The sequence below is a fragment of the Leguminivora glycinivorella genome, chromosome 24 (genome assembly GCF_023078275.1).
Source record: "Leguminivora glycinivorella isolate SPB_JAAS2020 chromosome 24, LegGlyc_1.1, whole genome shotgun sequence".
Lineage (NCBI taxonomy): Eukaryota > Metazoa > Arthropoda > Insecta > Lepidoptera > Tortricidae > Leguminivora > Leguminivora glycinivorella.
The window spans coordinates 10,317,147-10,334,473 of NC_062994.1; the positions used below are offsets into that span (position 1 = coordinate 10,317,147).

General features: G+C 37.5%; 1 protein-coding gene across 1 annotated transcript in view; it reads right to left on the reverse strand.

The window, feature by feature from the left end:
* The window catches only part of LOC125238574 (cell surface glycoprotein 1-like), a 73,776-nt gene that overhangs the window by 17,043 nt on the left and 39,406 nt on the right, over positions 1 to 17,327 (reverse strand). Inside the window, 1 exon segment of the mRNA XM_048145915.1 lies at positions 9,636 to 9,692. Coding sequence (XP_048001872.1) covers positions 9,636 to 9,678 — 43 coding nt within the window. The 5' untranslated portion in view covers positions 9,679 to 9,692.

Below are 17,327 nucleotides of genomic sequence, written 5' to 3' on the forward strand. Positions count from 1 at the left end.
ATGTTCGTGAGACCATGTGTTTAAGATGCTGTCAAGGTTACATTTAGTGTTCTAGTGTTTTTGTCCGGACTAACCATTTCCACCTAAGTATTTTAAATACATACATACCAAAGATATATGTAACTCCGTATGGACGGATAAAGTCTAAGAAAGAAACGTACCTCAAAGACATAGAGAAAAAGGTACGGTGGCCTGGATGGCGTTACACCTTTGGGGAACGCTGGGCTAGATGGCGCTAATATTAATATTTGTCATTTTAACACATATCAAGCTAACAATATGGGCCAAATTGTCAAAACTGAGGTTCAAAAGTTTTAAGCTTGTGTCGAGAGATGGCAGTCTATGCACTGTGATTTTTTTATTTTATGGGATAGGAGGTAAACGAGCAGACAGGTCGCCTGATGGTAAGCGATCACTGCCGCCCATGGACACCCAAACATTTTACTTTGACAGTAACTCTCTATAATACTCGATCCTCTTTGATACATGCATACAATCACGCCTATATCCCATAAAAGGGTAGGCAGAGCACATGAAACTACTCAAGTTTCACTGCCACTCTTGGCAATTAAGTGGTTGAAAGAAACCAAATTGTGACATTGCAGTGACAGGTGACCTGCCTCTCACCTACTCCACAATTTAACCCATATCCCACATTCGACTTCCACGACATTGACACCCACAGTAAGAAAGGTGGTGGTGAAATTTTTAACCCATCACCAGCTGGGCAATCACCACCACCACCATTTTAAATACGAGGACCCGTTTGCCTTTTGTTATCTAATGAGGAGGCACACTCAAAGGAGATGGCGCCACCTTATTAGTTTGAAAGAAAGAAAGAAAGAAAGAAAGTTTATTATCAGAGTTACGCCGTGTCTTGCGTGGGCGACGGTCACGCGACCGTCGCGCGACCGTCGCCGTCGCGTCTTATACTTCCATATCGATAAGGTTTGATTTCGTATGCGTCGCAACGCCGTCGCGCGACCATTGCGCGACCGTCGCCCACGCAAGCGTTAGGTTTCTGCTTTTCCAGGGGTCTCCACACTAGGCTAGTTCATTGCACAGATAAAGAATTTCATACGTGAGTATGAATAAGAAGATGGTATATTTTTTCTCTCATTCACATATGAATGACAGTGACATGCCTAGGCAATAGCACAGGCGCCGCCTGGCGGGATAAAATGTCAGTGTGCCTCATTAGAATAAAATAAATAAATAAAAAATTAGCAGTGATCGGGGATTTGGATGCAACACTGCGGGATGTCAAGTAGAAACAGTGATATGGATATGCCGTCCAGCCCGTGATAATTTTTCTTATGCCATAGTAGACAAATGATCAGACGGGTCGCCTGATGGTAAGCAAACTAATAAACAATGAAGTTACATGTAACTGGTCAAAAAATAAACGCAATTTCCGTGCAGGTAATATATTAATAAAATAAAATATATTGAATAAGCAAGTGTTGGGTATGATTTAGGTTAATAGGAACGAAAGAAATATTCAGTACAGAAATGTAGGTATTATTTACGTATAATGTAAAAAAGTCAAACTTTCTTTGCCACTATGAAACTGTGTTAATTTTGCACTAAATTATTTATCGATAATAAAGTGAATTTTTATATAAATGACATATTTTATTGTAAGTGAGGCCTATACTAAACTAATTAATAAAATAAATTCAGCAGTAATACCAATGATGATTTGATGTCGCATTTAAGATTGACCCGTAATATTTAACCTAGTGTAAGTCAGGTCCCCGCAGAAAACCAGAGCTGCGGATGTCCACGGCATTATGCTGAGTGGGGGTCCTATTTTAGCGTCTAATGTTTTTTGTTTGCATATGACTCCTGTTTTATTTGTAAGTACTTTGTTGTGGCGTTAAATAAATGTTTTCTATTTCTATTTTATAGCAATAAATTGAAAATATAAAGGTAGGTACATATTTAATATTATGATAAAAAACTGTCCTTTTCTAACCATATAAAGCCTGGAATCCCGCGACATATCCATACTAGCATAATGTTTGAGGTCATTCACCCCGTGTGGCATCCAAATCCCCGATCACTGCTCATTAGAGGCACTTTAAATTGGCACGCGTCGCTACATGTCCCATTGATCTACATATATGTTGTTTCGCTGCATAGTGATGTATATATGCATCATGCATTTTTGACACTATTGACAGCATGTCAAAGTTAAAATTTGAATAAATATTTGTGTGCATTTAAGGGTTAAATAAATAAATGAATATTATAGGACATTCTTACACAGATTGACTGAGGCCCACCGTAAGCTCAAGAAGGCTTGTGCTGTGGGTACTCAGACAACGATATATATAATGTATAAATACTTATATACATAGAAAACATCCATGACTCGGGAACAAATATCTGTGCTCATCACACAAATAAATGCCCTTACCGGGATTCGAACCCGGGACCGCGGCGTAGCAGGCAGGGTCACTACCGACTGCGCTGCGGTCTTGGTAGCTCAGATGGCAGAGAGCTGGAGCATTGCTTCAGAGGAACTGAGTTCAAGTCTCATAGGCAGTAATTTTCCACTAAGATTAATTAAGTGTATTAATAAATTCGTTAGATCATCTGCATAATTAGAATCAGCCTTTCAAGGCTACTTTTAAAATTAAAAGTTAGTGTTTTTGTCTAAATGTCAAGTAAATATGTTTTGTCACGAGTTATATTTAGCCTAAATGTCAGGATGGGTTTAATTTTATTGGGCATTTTCCACAAGTCGACATCCATCGTGCCTATTTTGCGTGAAATAGACGAGGTAGCACTATTCTAGCCACCCCAGCTCCTCTACGAATCCTAGCAGTGTTTTCAGGTTGCTAAATACCTCTTTCAGTGTGTTTGGCGTACCTATACTTGTTCCTATTATACTTCTACCTGTTTACACTCAAGAAGAATGTGTTTGGTGGTTTCTTCTGCTTCCATGCACGCTCTGCACATGGGGCTATCGGTTATACCTAGGTTATTGAGGTGTTTGTTCAGTGTGTTGTGTCCTGTCATTAATCCTACTAGTTTGCGCAGTTGCTGTCAGGATGGGTTAATAAGTTACCTATTGTCTTATTTATGAAACTATAGACTTGATTGATAATAGTCATTTATTTTACAAGAGGCAACGTTTTTATGTAATAACGGTTTTTAACCCCCGACGCAAAAACGACGGGGTGTTATAAGTTTGACGTGTCTGTCTGTGTGTGTGTCTGTCTGCTGTCTGTGTGACTGTCTGTCCGTCTGTGGCATCGTAGCTCCCGAACGGATGAACCGATTTGGATTTAGTTATTTGTCTGAAAGCTGAGTAAGTCGGGAGTGTTCTTATTTACCGGTCTTGCTAAAAGATACTCGTGCTTGTAAATGAATTTAAAACTGAATCACGAGAAAATTTTTTCGCCGAGTTAAACAACACGGTACTTAGCCGAATGGCACAAATGCTCACGAAACGAAACGCTCGTAGATATCTATCTCTATCGCTCTTGCGTATTTGCGCGACAGAGCCAGGCCCCGTAGCCGAATGGCATTTCTCCGACGCGAAACGAAAGCGATACGCCGCTGGCTCTGTCGCGCCAATACGCAAGCGCGATAGAGATAGATATCTACTAGCGCTTCGTTTCGTGAGCGTTTTGTGAGCGATTGTGCCATTCGGCTAGCCACCCAGTTTTCACTACACCAACACTCGGAAAATATTTACTGTAAAACGTCAAACATCGTTTAATTTAACATTTATGATTAATAATCTTCATTTTAACCCTCGACGAAAAAACGACGGGGTGTTATAAGTTTGACGTGACTGTCTGTTTGTGTGTGTGTCTGTCTATGGCATCGTAGCTCCCGAACGGATGAACTGATTTAGATTTCGTTTTTTTGTTTGAAAGCTAAATTAGTCGGGAGTGTTCTTAGCTATGTTTCATAAAAATCGGTCAACTGTGTTGCGGTCGGGGGTTTTTCAAAATTTTAATTTTGTAATTAGGTTATTAAAACGTATAGGCTAGACAGTTTCCTATATTCAAAATAAAATATTTTATGCAGTGCACGAAATAAAGCACCACATAATTAGAAGAAATATATGGACAGTAGTTATGTTTAAGCATAATTTCTATTTAAAAAGTCAAAGAGAAAGATATAAAGTATTGGGTTGGTAAGAAAGTAATGAGCGAATCATACCCAATATTGTAATTTTTATTTAATTTATTATTTTAATCATTTATCAAAAATATAACGGCCTTCGTTATCTACTACTTGTCTCCGTCGTTCTGGTAAAGAATGAATAGCATCGGCGAAGATGTTCTTAGGTTTAGATTCAAAAAATTCAGCTATGTACTGTCGTAGATGGGCTTGATCATCGAACTTTTTTTCATTCAAGGCATTGCTTAGCGATCTGAACAATGCGTAATCCGTAGGTGCCAAGTCTGGAGAGTACGGTGGATGAGGTATCACTTTCCAACCTAGCTCCAATAGCTTTAGCCGAGTCACTTTTGCAATGTGTGGGCGAGCATAGTCGTGTAAGAAAAAAACTTTAGCATGCTGTGGACGATTCTGACAGATTTTTTGGTTTAAATTTTCAAGCTGATTACAGTATACTGATGCGGTAACAGTCATTCCACTTGGTAGGAGTTCCCAGTGAATAATACCATGAATATCCCACCAAACGGACAACATAACTTTTTTCGGGTGAGGCTCTGTTTTTGATGCCTCTATTCCTTTTTCGTTTGGAGATAGCCACTGACGTTTGCGTGTGTGATTTATATATAAGACCCATTTTTCATCTCCAGTGATAAGATGGTCCAACCAGTTGAATGTGCGGCGAAAAGACAGAAGTTGTATGCAGATATCGGCACGGCGGTTTAGTTGATCTCTATCAAGTTCGTACGGTATCCAAACACTGTATTTGTAGTTTTTTCCCAACTCGTGTAAATGTGTTTCTATGGTGACATGAGAGCAGCCTAACTCGGTAGCAAGAGTACGACTCGTTAGCCTCGGATCTCCTTCAATTAAGGTTTTTAATTTGGCTACATCAATCTTCACCGGTCGACCAGACTTAGGTTGATCTGATAATGAAAAGTCGCCACTACGAAACCGCTGGAACCATCGTTTCGCCGTGGCCTCAGACACAACTTCAGGAGCAACACGCTGACATATATTACGCACTGCTTCGGCGGCTGAATGGCCAGACTGAAATTCATATAGTAAGAAATGCCTTACATGCACTTTTAATTCATCCATTTTCTTCCTTATATTATAGTCATAGGGCTTACGGAAAAAAACTGCATTTTATGCAGAAAGCAAGCCACTTTGCACAGTGATACTAGGGACCAATATAAATGATTTCATCCGAGGAAACACGATTTTCATCCACTAGAATTCAAGATGGCGGACATTTTCCAAAATGGCGGCCGCATATTTTTAAAAATTTATAGAATCGTAACGGCTGCACCGATTTTGATGGTTGAGGTGTCTATCGCATCGTATTGAAGCGTTAATTAATATAAAAAATTAAAGTCATAAAAAATTAAGATGGCGGCCGAATAATAAGAAAAATATGAAAATTTCAAACTATTTTTTTTCATTCTCGTGCAATTTACCAATAAATTTTCTATGATATGGTCACATTTTTATGTATTTAAATTAAACCTGATAATATTATCTACATAATAAAATAAAAATCATGAAAATCCGTTGAGTAGTTTTTGAACTATACTCATTTGAAATGGAGCGCGCGGATTTGAAAGACGTTTTCGCACGTGATGTAAACAATTTTGGAATCATAACGGCTGCACCGATTTTAATGGTTGGGGTAGCTATCAGTTTGTATTAAAACATTTATTTATATAAAAATTAAAATCATTTAAAAAATAAAGATGGCGGCCGAATAATAAAAAAAATATGAAATTTTCATTTTTTTTTTTATTCTCACGAAATTTACAAACAGTTTTTCTACAATATATGGTCACATTTTTATTTTTTAAATAAAATCTAATATTAACATCTGCAAAATAAAACAAAAAACATTAAAATCCGTTCAGTAGTTTTTGAACTATACGCATTGAAAATGAAGCGCGCGGGTTTGAAAGACGTCTTTGCACTTGATATGTGATGCATCATATCGTTTGGTACCGCTACACACGCAAGACTGATTATTTATTTTGGTCACAACTTACTATATTACTATTCAGAATCAATGTTTTTAGTATTTATATACATTATTAGTTTTTTATTCCGAGTTTAGGTATATTTAGATAACCCCCGTAAACTTGACCATCACATAATTTGTATTTTAATACGTAAAAGAACTTAAATGCACATAACATAACATTTGTATTAATAGCAATTGTCCTTTCCGAGGACTCCAGAGATAATTTTCGACAACTTAGGGGGCTTCAGAAATATCTATGTATAAAATAACTTGTTTTCTGCGACAAGGAGCGTATGTTTTTGTAGTGCTGGCGATGTTGGTGGGATGCTGGTTATTAGTTTTGGTTGGAAACAGTTCCAAACGCACCAAGTTAACCGATAAATGTTGAGTCTGCGGATCAAGTTTTCAAGCATGGCCATTATTCCTCCACTGTTCAGCATGACAACCAACAATACTTTTTCCAGAAACTATAGCCTGTTGATGTTATAAGTGTGGTGATTTTTTTTTTCTAAACAATTTACTTCCTCAGAGAACATTTGCTCTGCTAAATTTATTTAACAAGCAGAAACGTCTGCTAACGATTCTAAACATTTTTATATTAAAGGAAAAAATGGAAAACGCCACCCCAAGACGTGTGTACATAAGGAAAGGCATGGAAAGATTTGCGATGTCCGGCGTGGCTTCCGTAGCTCAATTGGTTAAGAGCCTTGCACGGATTGCAAATGATGCGGGTTCAAGTCCCGCCGGAAGCGTAAATTTTTCCATTTTTTCCTTTAATATAAAAATATTTGCTCTGCTATTTCAGGGTAAACCATAGGAACGTAACCGGAAGAAGCTGATAGCCTCATTGTACCTCGCCCAAAAGATATGGCGGAACAGGGACTCACGCGTATCATCACATCTTCCGATACAGATGTCTTGGTATTTTAATAAAAACCACTGGAGTCTTCGGGTGAAGGATAGACGTAAAGTCAGTGGCCAGATTCGGGTTTGGACCTAGCTTACAGCCTCGCAAGGCCTCATGTGAGACCTCGAGTGAGTTCAGGGTGGTAACGGATGCTAGAGTGTCCCATGCCCTTCGTTGAGTTTATCTCGCAGTTTGTAGCCGTGGAGGCTTTCAAGGCGTTACGTGCGAGATCGGACGTGATGTAAATGGAGGCAGGAATGACGGCAAAACGACACTTTACGAGTGCCTCAGCCGCCAAACCATACCGGTAAACAGGCCTGAGTCCATGCTTGCTCACTAAAATATGTGTTAAGAACGGTCCCAATTTGGCATTTAAGCATGTGATCTATGGAGCTAATTATATTGGGAAATTTCCAATTCTTATCTAGTATATTTTCTTAAGACTTCAAATGAGAATAACCTACCGGAGTATAAGGTACTACTGCTATTCGTGGTTTTTACGCTTTTACGTCTGATACGTTAAGTTAAGTTATACCAGCTTTGATAGAAACATCGCAGTAACTACAAAGTCTTCCTGGAGGAATAATCGCTATGCTTGAAAAGTTCACTCCAGTTCAACTTGGTGAGCAAGAAACTGTTTACTACCGAAAATAAATTAGTACCGAACCAACATCGGCAGCACTCCGTGTCGTATAACAACGCCCCATATTCTGGATATTACTTCTGTGCCTATGCCATCATCCTGGGGTTGGAAGACGTACAATGATAGTTGGGTACTGCAGTGGTCTGAAAACAGGGAGATATGGGATGAATATGTATACTTGGACAATTGCGGTTGTGAAAAAGGCTGCGAAACAATACGCTGTACGTGTTGTGGGTCTACCCTGCGCGGCGCAATGCAAATAATGCAATGTATTAATAATGTTATCATTATTTCCTTGTTTGATATTATTTTGTATCTCTTTTATCTTTCAGTATAACCTAGACGAGAAGCAAAAAATATGTTTTGTATTAATATATGTTTCCGTAGCCCCTACAGGAGTTGTCGAAAATTATCTCTGGAGTCATCGGAAAGGACAATTGCTATTAATACAAATGTTATGTTATGTGCATTTAAGTTCTTTTACGTATTAAAATAAAAATTATGTGATGGTCAAGTTTACGGGGGTTGTCTAAATATACCTAAACTCGGAATAAAAAACTAATAATGTATATAAATACTAAAAACATTGATTCTGAATAGTAATATAGTAAGTTGTGACCAAAATAAATAATCATTCTTGCGTGTATAGCGGTACCAAACGATACGATGCATCACATATCAAGTGCAAAGACGTCTTTCAAACCCGCGCGCTTCATTTTCAATGCGTATAGTTCAAAAACTACTGAACGGATTTTAATGTTTTTTTGTTTTATTTTGTAGACGTTAATATCAGATTTTATTTAAATAAATAAAAATGTGACCATATGGTAGAAAAACTATTTGTAAATTTCGTGAGAATAAAAAAAATTGAAAATTTCATATTTTTTTTATTATTCGGCCGCCATCTTTATTTTTTAAATGATTTTAATTTTTATATAAATAAATGTTTTAATACAAACTGATAGCTACCCCAACCATTAAAATCGGTGCAGCCGTTATGATTCCAAAATTGTTTACATCACGTGCGAAAACGTCTTTCAAATCCGCGCGCTCCATTTCAAATGAGTATAGTTCAAAAACTACTCAACGGATTTTCATGATTTTTATTTTATTATGTAGATAATATTATCAGGTTCAATTTAAATACATAAAAATGTGACCATATCATAGAAAATTTATTGGTAAATTGCACGAGAATGAAAAAAAATAGTTTGAAATTTTCATATTTTTCTTATTATTCGGCCGCCATCTTAATTGTTTTATAACTTTATTTTTTTATATTAATGAACACTTCAATACAATGCGATAGACACCCCAACCATCAAAATCGGTGCAGCCGTTACGATTCTATAAATTTTTAAAAATATGCGGCCGCCATTTTGGAAAATGTCCGCCATCTTGAATTCTAGTGGATGAAAATCGTGTTTCCTCGGATGAAAACGTTTATATTGGTCCCTAGTATCACTGTGCAAAGTGGCTTGCTTTCTGCATAAAGTGCAGCTTTTGACCAGAATTTCGCCGTAAGCCCTATGACTATTAGCTCGGCGACAGCTAGTGAATGACTGACGAGAAACTGTGCGACTCGCCCTTTATATACTTTCGACCATAGAAGATTCTAGAACTCTCTCAAAAATTTTATGTGGAATTCAATCGATCGCTCATTACTTTCTTACCAACCCAATAAATGAATTGACCATGACGTCACTCCTCAGTATTTCAGCAAATAGTTTTGACAGTTCTTAAAAAGTAGCTGATTTGACTAGTAGGCAACTAGCCTATTCTACCAGCCATCAGCTTTGAGCATCAACTTGAAAGTATGAAATTACTAGGCAATATTTTGGATAAAAATGCAACTGTCTCATCCGTTTTCGAAATGTCTTGAGAGCCTTTACCAGTTTAGTGTGGCGAAAAATATTGATGAGGCTGGTACTTACAAAATATGCTACATCCGAGCCATCTGTGCCGAGATCGCTTCATGGTGCCAGCTTGACCTGTAACAATAGCAAATACAAGGTTAATCTCTAAAAATAAATTCTATCCATTTTACAAAATCACTTGGTCCCCTCTCCCCTCTGTACCCTCTATGTTAGCTAAGTTATGATATACGTTCGCAATTTCGTGCGTAGCTCCGTCGTAACAGCTTCAGACTAATAATCTCAGGTGTCAGGGTTCGAATCCCGGACAGAAATAAAGTTTTTGTGAGGCATTAGTGTTGTATGATGTTGGAAATTTGCAGTTTGCTTTTGTCAATATTGTGTAGATTAATTGATTAATTGTTTTTTAACATAGTAATGGTAATTTTTTTGAATATTGTATAACTAGCTTTATTTATAGTGTTTAAACCTGCCTTAGAAATCTATATTATTTATGGTCATGGTTCGTTAATATTTCTTGTATGTGGGTAGCTTTTGCACATTGTAATTTTTCCTCAGTCACCCGTTGACCACGAACGCTGTAAAGCTCGGAGGAAATATAGACTGGAGTAGCCTTTCAGTTACTTACCCCTCTGCCAAAAAACTTGAACAAATGTTCATAAAGCCACGTAAATACAATTTCACAATCGATTCATGCTCATTCACAGAATCGCCACGACACATATCACTGGTAATTAAAAATGCCCGCTTGTGCTGTGAACACTTGTAATAAGCGCTCAAATACCTCAAGTTTGCAAAAAGATGGCATAATATTCCATTTGTAAGTAGTTTTAATATTGTTATATTACTGTTTTTATTATCTAAATGATAATATTTTTGTCATACGTCATCGAATATCGATTTATGTGATCGAATGCAATCGATTTGAAATTTGTTGGTGGGTAGAAATTACGTCACGAACACTCCCCACGAGACTTCGATTTTTTGCTGTTTAAGAAGTTACCTAATGTGGTTTACAATAGGGTCGATATTTATATATCAATTTATTCATAAAAAGACGCACTCCCCACGAGACTTCATTTATATATTTTGTAAGAATTAACCTAATTTCAATTAGAATAGAGCATATATTATAATAATATTGACAAGGATAATAAAATTGAAAATTAGAAAAATCATTTGACCGAAACTTCGTCGTAGAGATGTGGGCATGGTCGATGAAATACCAACTATCGATAAAAAAGTATGATTTGCAAACCTTGATCACACAATTCATTTGAAATATATTTGCAATTTTCCGAAAGAGAATGATTTGAGTTTTATTACATGTACTTAATAAACTTTACACTTTGAACCAGTATTGAAAACAGTTAATGAAGACTAAACCATTTCTAGTTTATTTATTTAACCAAGTTTGTCTATAATGATTTAGTACCACCAACCGCAGTAAATGTTGTTGATTAGTTAGTCTGGAAAAATAAATTAATGTTTTGTCAAAATGTCAAATATTTCTTTACCTACTAATCCTATTATCCATCGCTAGTCCACCCGCGTGATACCTACTACCCAGGATTGTCATTAGTGAATTTTAATATGATTATAATAGTGCCAAACATTAATTATAATTTGCTTGATTAATTATTATCGACTTCAGTTATCGATGCCTGCCTCATCCCTATAGTTTGAGACACACACGTGCGCATTTAGTGTCCGTATACACTGTGTTTCTACGAAGTATTTCCATGTGTGATATGTCTGTGTGCATCATAATGAGCATGTGTTATTTTTTTATCATAATGTGCGTGTGTATTGACAATAATATTTTTTGCATTTGTGAGTACTCCTTTACATGTGTTATTTCCTCACCTCCCGCGAATCTTGGCAGAATTATTTGTACGTAGACGGAACATGAAGGCTACTCCAGTCTATATTTCCTCCGAGCTGTAAAGTGTTCCAAACGTCGTGATTAATTGTAAATTCATTATACGCGATTTAATCCGTTTCCATATTTTTATTTCATAAAGTTTTTGTTTTTAGTTTATTTTTATATTTATAAAAGTTTTTTTTGAAGACGCGATATAATTAAATAGAATTCCGAGCAAAGCTTGGTCGTTCAGGTACTGTTTCCTTAAGTTAGCTTTAGGGCCCGCGCACACGGAAGCAACAGTTGCTCGGCGACTTTCGTATTTGTATGAAAAGTTGCGACGCCTCGTGTGCGCACTTTCATACTAAGCCATGGTCGCGACAAAAAAGTCGCCGGCAACAGTCCTTAAAGGTATGCGTCGGCCCTTAGCATCGAACATTGAACAATAATAGTAAAAGTAACGCAAGGCCGCGCGCAAGGTGAACAACCTGTCGCGACGGCGCATGCGCATGGAATTATTACAAACTATAAGAATTACTGTAAAATATTCCTTTTATCATAGAGAAATAAGTTGGAAAAGAGTTGTAATTCCATACATCAGTAAATTCGAGTACAGCGGGCCGATTTTTGAGTCTCACGCGTTCGAATTCAGAAAATTGTCACTGAAAATAATAGGCAAGTCACCGTTTTCAACCGGTATTTTAGTGACAAAATCCCGTATGCGAGATTCAAAATTCGCCCCCCTGGGGGCCGATTTTTGAGTCTCACTGTCACTAAAATACCGGTTGAAAACGGTGAATTGCCTATTATCTTCAGTGACAATTTTCTGAATTCGAACGCCGTGAGACTTAAAAATCGGTCCCTATAGTGCAAAAAGTGCCTTCGTATTGTTACGGAAACGTACGAACGTGTCATGCTATTTCAGTCAGTCTCAGTACAAGATGTACTGACATTGACTGAACTAGCATGACAAACACGAACGTTTCCGAAGGAAACCCTTTTCGCAGTCGCACTACATCTGTAATTTGTAGTAACATCTAGCGTGAAACACGCGTGAAACACGCGTCAAACACGCGTCAAACACGCGTCAAACACGCGTCGATCACGCGTCAAACAGCGTACACTGAGAGAAATTTGCATTGTGAATTTAACAAGTTCGACTTGTTGCGGTTTATCCGTTTGAATCAGCCAAACGTATGTTTAAAACAATATGTGTCAGGTTGTTTTTATAAAATCGACTTGTTGATTCAAATATATTGCCGATTCAAATGACAAGTAGCTTGTTGTTTGAACCAAAGAGCACGTAGGCGCTATTTTAACCATAAAACTTGTTGAACGAACATGAAAACTGGTTGTATTTTCTCTCAGTGTACATTATCAGTACTGCTACTTGTCAATAGATGTCGAGATTTAGTTTTATTTTTAAGCTAATTTGTACCTACCTATTTTACACGCTTAATTGAATAAATAAGACAAAACATGGACTTTATATAATCCATACTAATATTATAAATGCGAAAGTGTGTGCGTCTGTTTGTTTTTCCGTTTTTCACGGCAAAACGGAGCGACGAATTGACGTGATTTTTTAAGTGGAGATAGTTGAAGGGATGGAGAGTGACATAGGCTACTTTTTGTCTCTTTCTATGGCACTGGTCCCACCGCGAGCTAGTAAGCTATGAGCTATCGGCTATTAAAACGAACAAAAGATAATCACTCCCGCGTAAATAAAAGAGACACAGCGATGTTTATAGTTACTCGCCCAGCGGTGAGCTATCAATATCGCCGTGTCTCTTTTATTTGCACGGGAGTGCTTATCTTTTGTTCGTTTTAATAGCCGATAGCTCATAGCTTACTAGCTCGCTGTGGGGCCAGTGCCTTACGCGAGCGAAGCCGCGGGCAAAAGCTAGTATTTCATACAGATGTAGTGCGTAAAGATTTGCCTTCGTATTGTTACGGAAACGTACGAACGTGTCATACGAGTACTATTTCAGTCAGTCTCAGCACAAAATGTATTGATGACATTGACTGAACTAGCATGGCAAATACGAACGTTTCCGGAAAAATATGAAGGAAACCCTTTTCGCACGTACACCTCTGTTAATAAGTTAAGTTTTTAAAATTAAATGGCCTCAGTCCATTGGTGGGACTATTTTGCCAGTCGACGGTGAAGTACCATGAACTCCCAACTAAGTACTTAGGTTTTCAATATCTGGGCGACCGAGCTTCGCTCGGTTCTATTTTAATATATCACGTCTTTAGATAAAAAAAAACTTATAAATACAAAACCAAAAAAAAAGACAAAAAACAAAAATTTAATTTCTGGCTGGGATTCGAAACCCTGACACCTACGATCTATCTGCGTACATTAGACCGACCTCGTACGACTGAGCTAAGCGGAATCTATGCGCGCGCGGCGAAATTAACGACCATATTTTACGTTTACTACCGCGAAAGAAAAACTCATGAAAACTCGAAAATTCGCGTTTTCCGGGATCTAAGGCTACGCTAGATCGATTTTTCACCCCCGAAAACCCCCACATAACAAATTTCGGCGAAATCGTTAGAGCGGTTTCCGAGATCGTCGGTATATATAAATAAATAAATATACAAGAATTGCTCGTTTAAAAGTATAAGAAATACTTAGTTAGGAGTTCATAGCACTTCGCCATCGCAGTGTCAAGGTATATAAGCTAATTGTTATTGTTTTTGGTACGGTAAGTACGACAGTGTACGGTAGTTGGCAATTAAAAATTGATAGCTAGATTTTACAAGGGCACGTGGATTATCGGCCGTTCACGTCAAAAAAGTGGCTAAACGCGTTTCGAGATTAATTCTTCATCAGCTTCTCACTAAAACATTAGTTTACTGCATAATAAGCTATCGGTATTACACTTTAAACAAATTAATGAGCAAAAGAAGAAGAAATTATTCACGACACGATACCGCTAAGATGGCGCTCGAACCGGAAGTCACTTGGAAAATCACCTCTGTAAATGAACCGTTGGCAATATTTTAAAGGTTAAATCGCTCTCGAAAATCTGTTTTCCTAAACCCAGCTAGGGCAATGACCCGTGGCCTTGTTTTAGTTGTTTTCCTTTTACCATTGTTTTCAAAGGGCCGGCGGACCGGGCAGTACTTTACTTTGTATGCTCATTATGGTGGTTTTCCACCGGGAGAGCGTGAATGGGCAGAGCGGAGAGGGAATTGAAATTTGTATGGCGAATTTTAAATTCTCGACCAGCGCATCTTTGGTGGAAATAGTAAAGATTGACTTGGATGTGCGGGACTTTAATTGAGATATGTGTTAGTGTAAAAATGAACTGTATTGCTTCCGACTTAAAGTATAAATTAACTCTGATGTTAGTTTCCCACCGGCAGAGCGAGACGAAAAGTGGCTTAGCGTGGAGAGGAGTGGATTGACGTGGATGTGCGGGACGTGAATTGAAATATTAGTTAGTGTAAAAATTAACCGTATTGCTTTCTATTTAGAGTATAAATTAACTCGAAGTTGGTATTTTACCAGCAGAGCGCGACGAGACATGGCGAGGCGCGGATTGAAGAGGATGTGCGAGACTTGAATTGAGATATTTATTAGTGTAAAAATGTACCGTATTGCTTTCGACATAGAGTATCGTATGAAACCTACAATCTGCGGCGGGCACGCGCAGGCACGCGCGGACTCGCGCGGGCTCGCGCAGGCCCGCGATGGCTATTAATGGCAATTTTTAGTGGAAAAGGGTCCGGGCGATTTCAATTCCCTCCCCGCTCTGCCCATTCACGCTCTCCCGGTGGAAAACCACCTTTAGTGTAGCGTAACAATACAGCCAATAGGGATGACGACTAAAAATGGCATTCTGTTTAGTCCCTTATTTAGATCGCCCAAAAATACTGAACACATATTTTTTGCTTTTTCTAATTAATGAAAAAATACAAAGATGTGAAATACACATAGTGACTAATGAGATATTTTAGACCCGAAAATTTTAGGTCCCACCCAAGAACGATTCAATACTGGACTGACAAAGCCCATACAAAAAAGCGTACCCCCTGAAATGTTTAGGCCTTTTAGCCTTAAAACTAGATGGCGCTGTTCGCAGCCTAGAAATGGCCAAAGTCATATTTTCCCCAAATATTATTGAGTATTTTTATTTTTTATAAGAGCACAAAGTCATATTTTCCCGAAATATTTTTGCGAATATTTATTTTTTATAAAAAAAGTGACATATTTCTTTATTTTAAAATCATGATATTACGTTTTGAAAAAAAAAAAAATGTAGGGATCATCAGTGTAGTTATGATAGTATTTAATAGGTGGCGCTAAAAAAAAATCGAGGTACGATTCTTAGTATGAATAGTATGCATGGAAGTATGTAAATCCTATACACCGTGTTTTTATTGAATTCCGTTAATTTTAAGAGAGATTCTTTAGATCAAATACAATTAATTTCTCTAAGAAACTAGCGACTTAACTCTTACGGTTACCGAGTTATAAAAATAATTACTGAAACGTGTGTGACAGCCTTTACCACTTCCTAATGTTATTTGTATTGACATGTGCCGTCAATCACTTGACAGTAACTTGAATGTTATCCTTAAGGGTCTCTCACACTGAATAATTCATTCATGAAAACGATGAAATTTTTTTTTTAAGAATTTAATTAAAAGTGATATACAGTCTGGTTCCTGATAATGAACCTAACAACGTGTCGAATTTAACGGCAAACAAAAAATACACGGTGTTTAAATAATCCTTGTTAAATAGTGTTTTTTTTAGTACTTATCAGAATTTTCACAACAAATAATTCTGTTGCATTCCCTTCCAAGAACTTTAAAAACAAACCGTTGTCTGACACCATTTGTCATCGACGGACAGACGCCGACGTGACTCGATTACATATGTTTACCGAATTGCTATCTCTTTCATGCCAATGGGGACTCAGTGAGAAAGAAAGGTATATCATTATATTAACATCAGCTAAAAATAGGTACTAGTGTTATTAACTAGATTTATCGAAAAAAAAATGTCCATCAAGGACAACTCAGTTAAAAGATATTGCGAAAAAATCTTCGTCTGTTTCCTCCTTCAAAACTTAATCAATCGTAACGAAATTTGATAATCTGAATAACAATGAAATAATCTGTGTCGGTCCGTTTAGTTTTCTTGGCTAATTGTTACCAATTTTGAATACCACACCTTTTTAAATTATAAACAATACGGCCGTCTTTGGAAATTTTTGATTGACTGTAGCGTCTTTAAAAATAAGAATATCAAAAAAATCTAAACGATCCAACACAGATAATAAATAATAATAATCTGTGTTGAAAAAATCATTGTTCCATCTTCACAAACCAGGGAGGAAATAGTCGAGAGCGTTTGTATGGAGAATTGACTTCTGTTGCGTCTTAATATTGCGGCGAGTACAGCCGAGGTGTCAATCGTTGACGCTACGTGGCAATCGAAACGCAATCTGTCTCTGTCGCGCTACAGATGAGCGATAGGGAGGGCTAGCTACGATACACTAAGCGTAAGTGGTTGTGACGTCGAAAAATAACTTTTGTTCAAGTAACTACCCACTGAGTGTCCTTTGGTAAGTAAGACTGCTGTCCATGCACATGACCCTATCATTAAAAAAATAAAATAATAAGTATTGGGGCATCTTACACAGACCAACTTAGCCCCAAACTAAGCAAAGCGTATACTATGGGTGCTAAGCGACGATATACATACTTAAATAGATAAATACTTATACATACTTATATACATAGAAAACATCCATGACTCAGGAATCTGTGCTCATCACATAAATAAATGCCCTTACCGAGATTCGAACCCAGAACCGCGGCTTAGCAGGCAGGGTCACTACCTACCGACTGAGCCAGACCGGTCG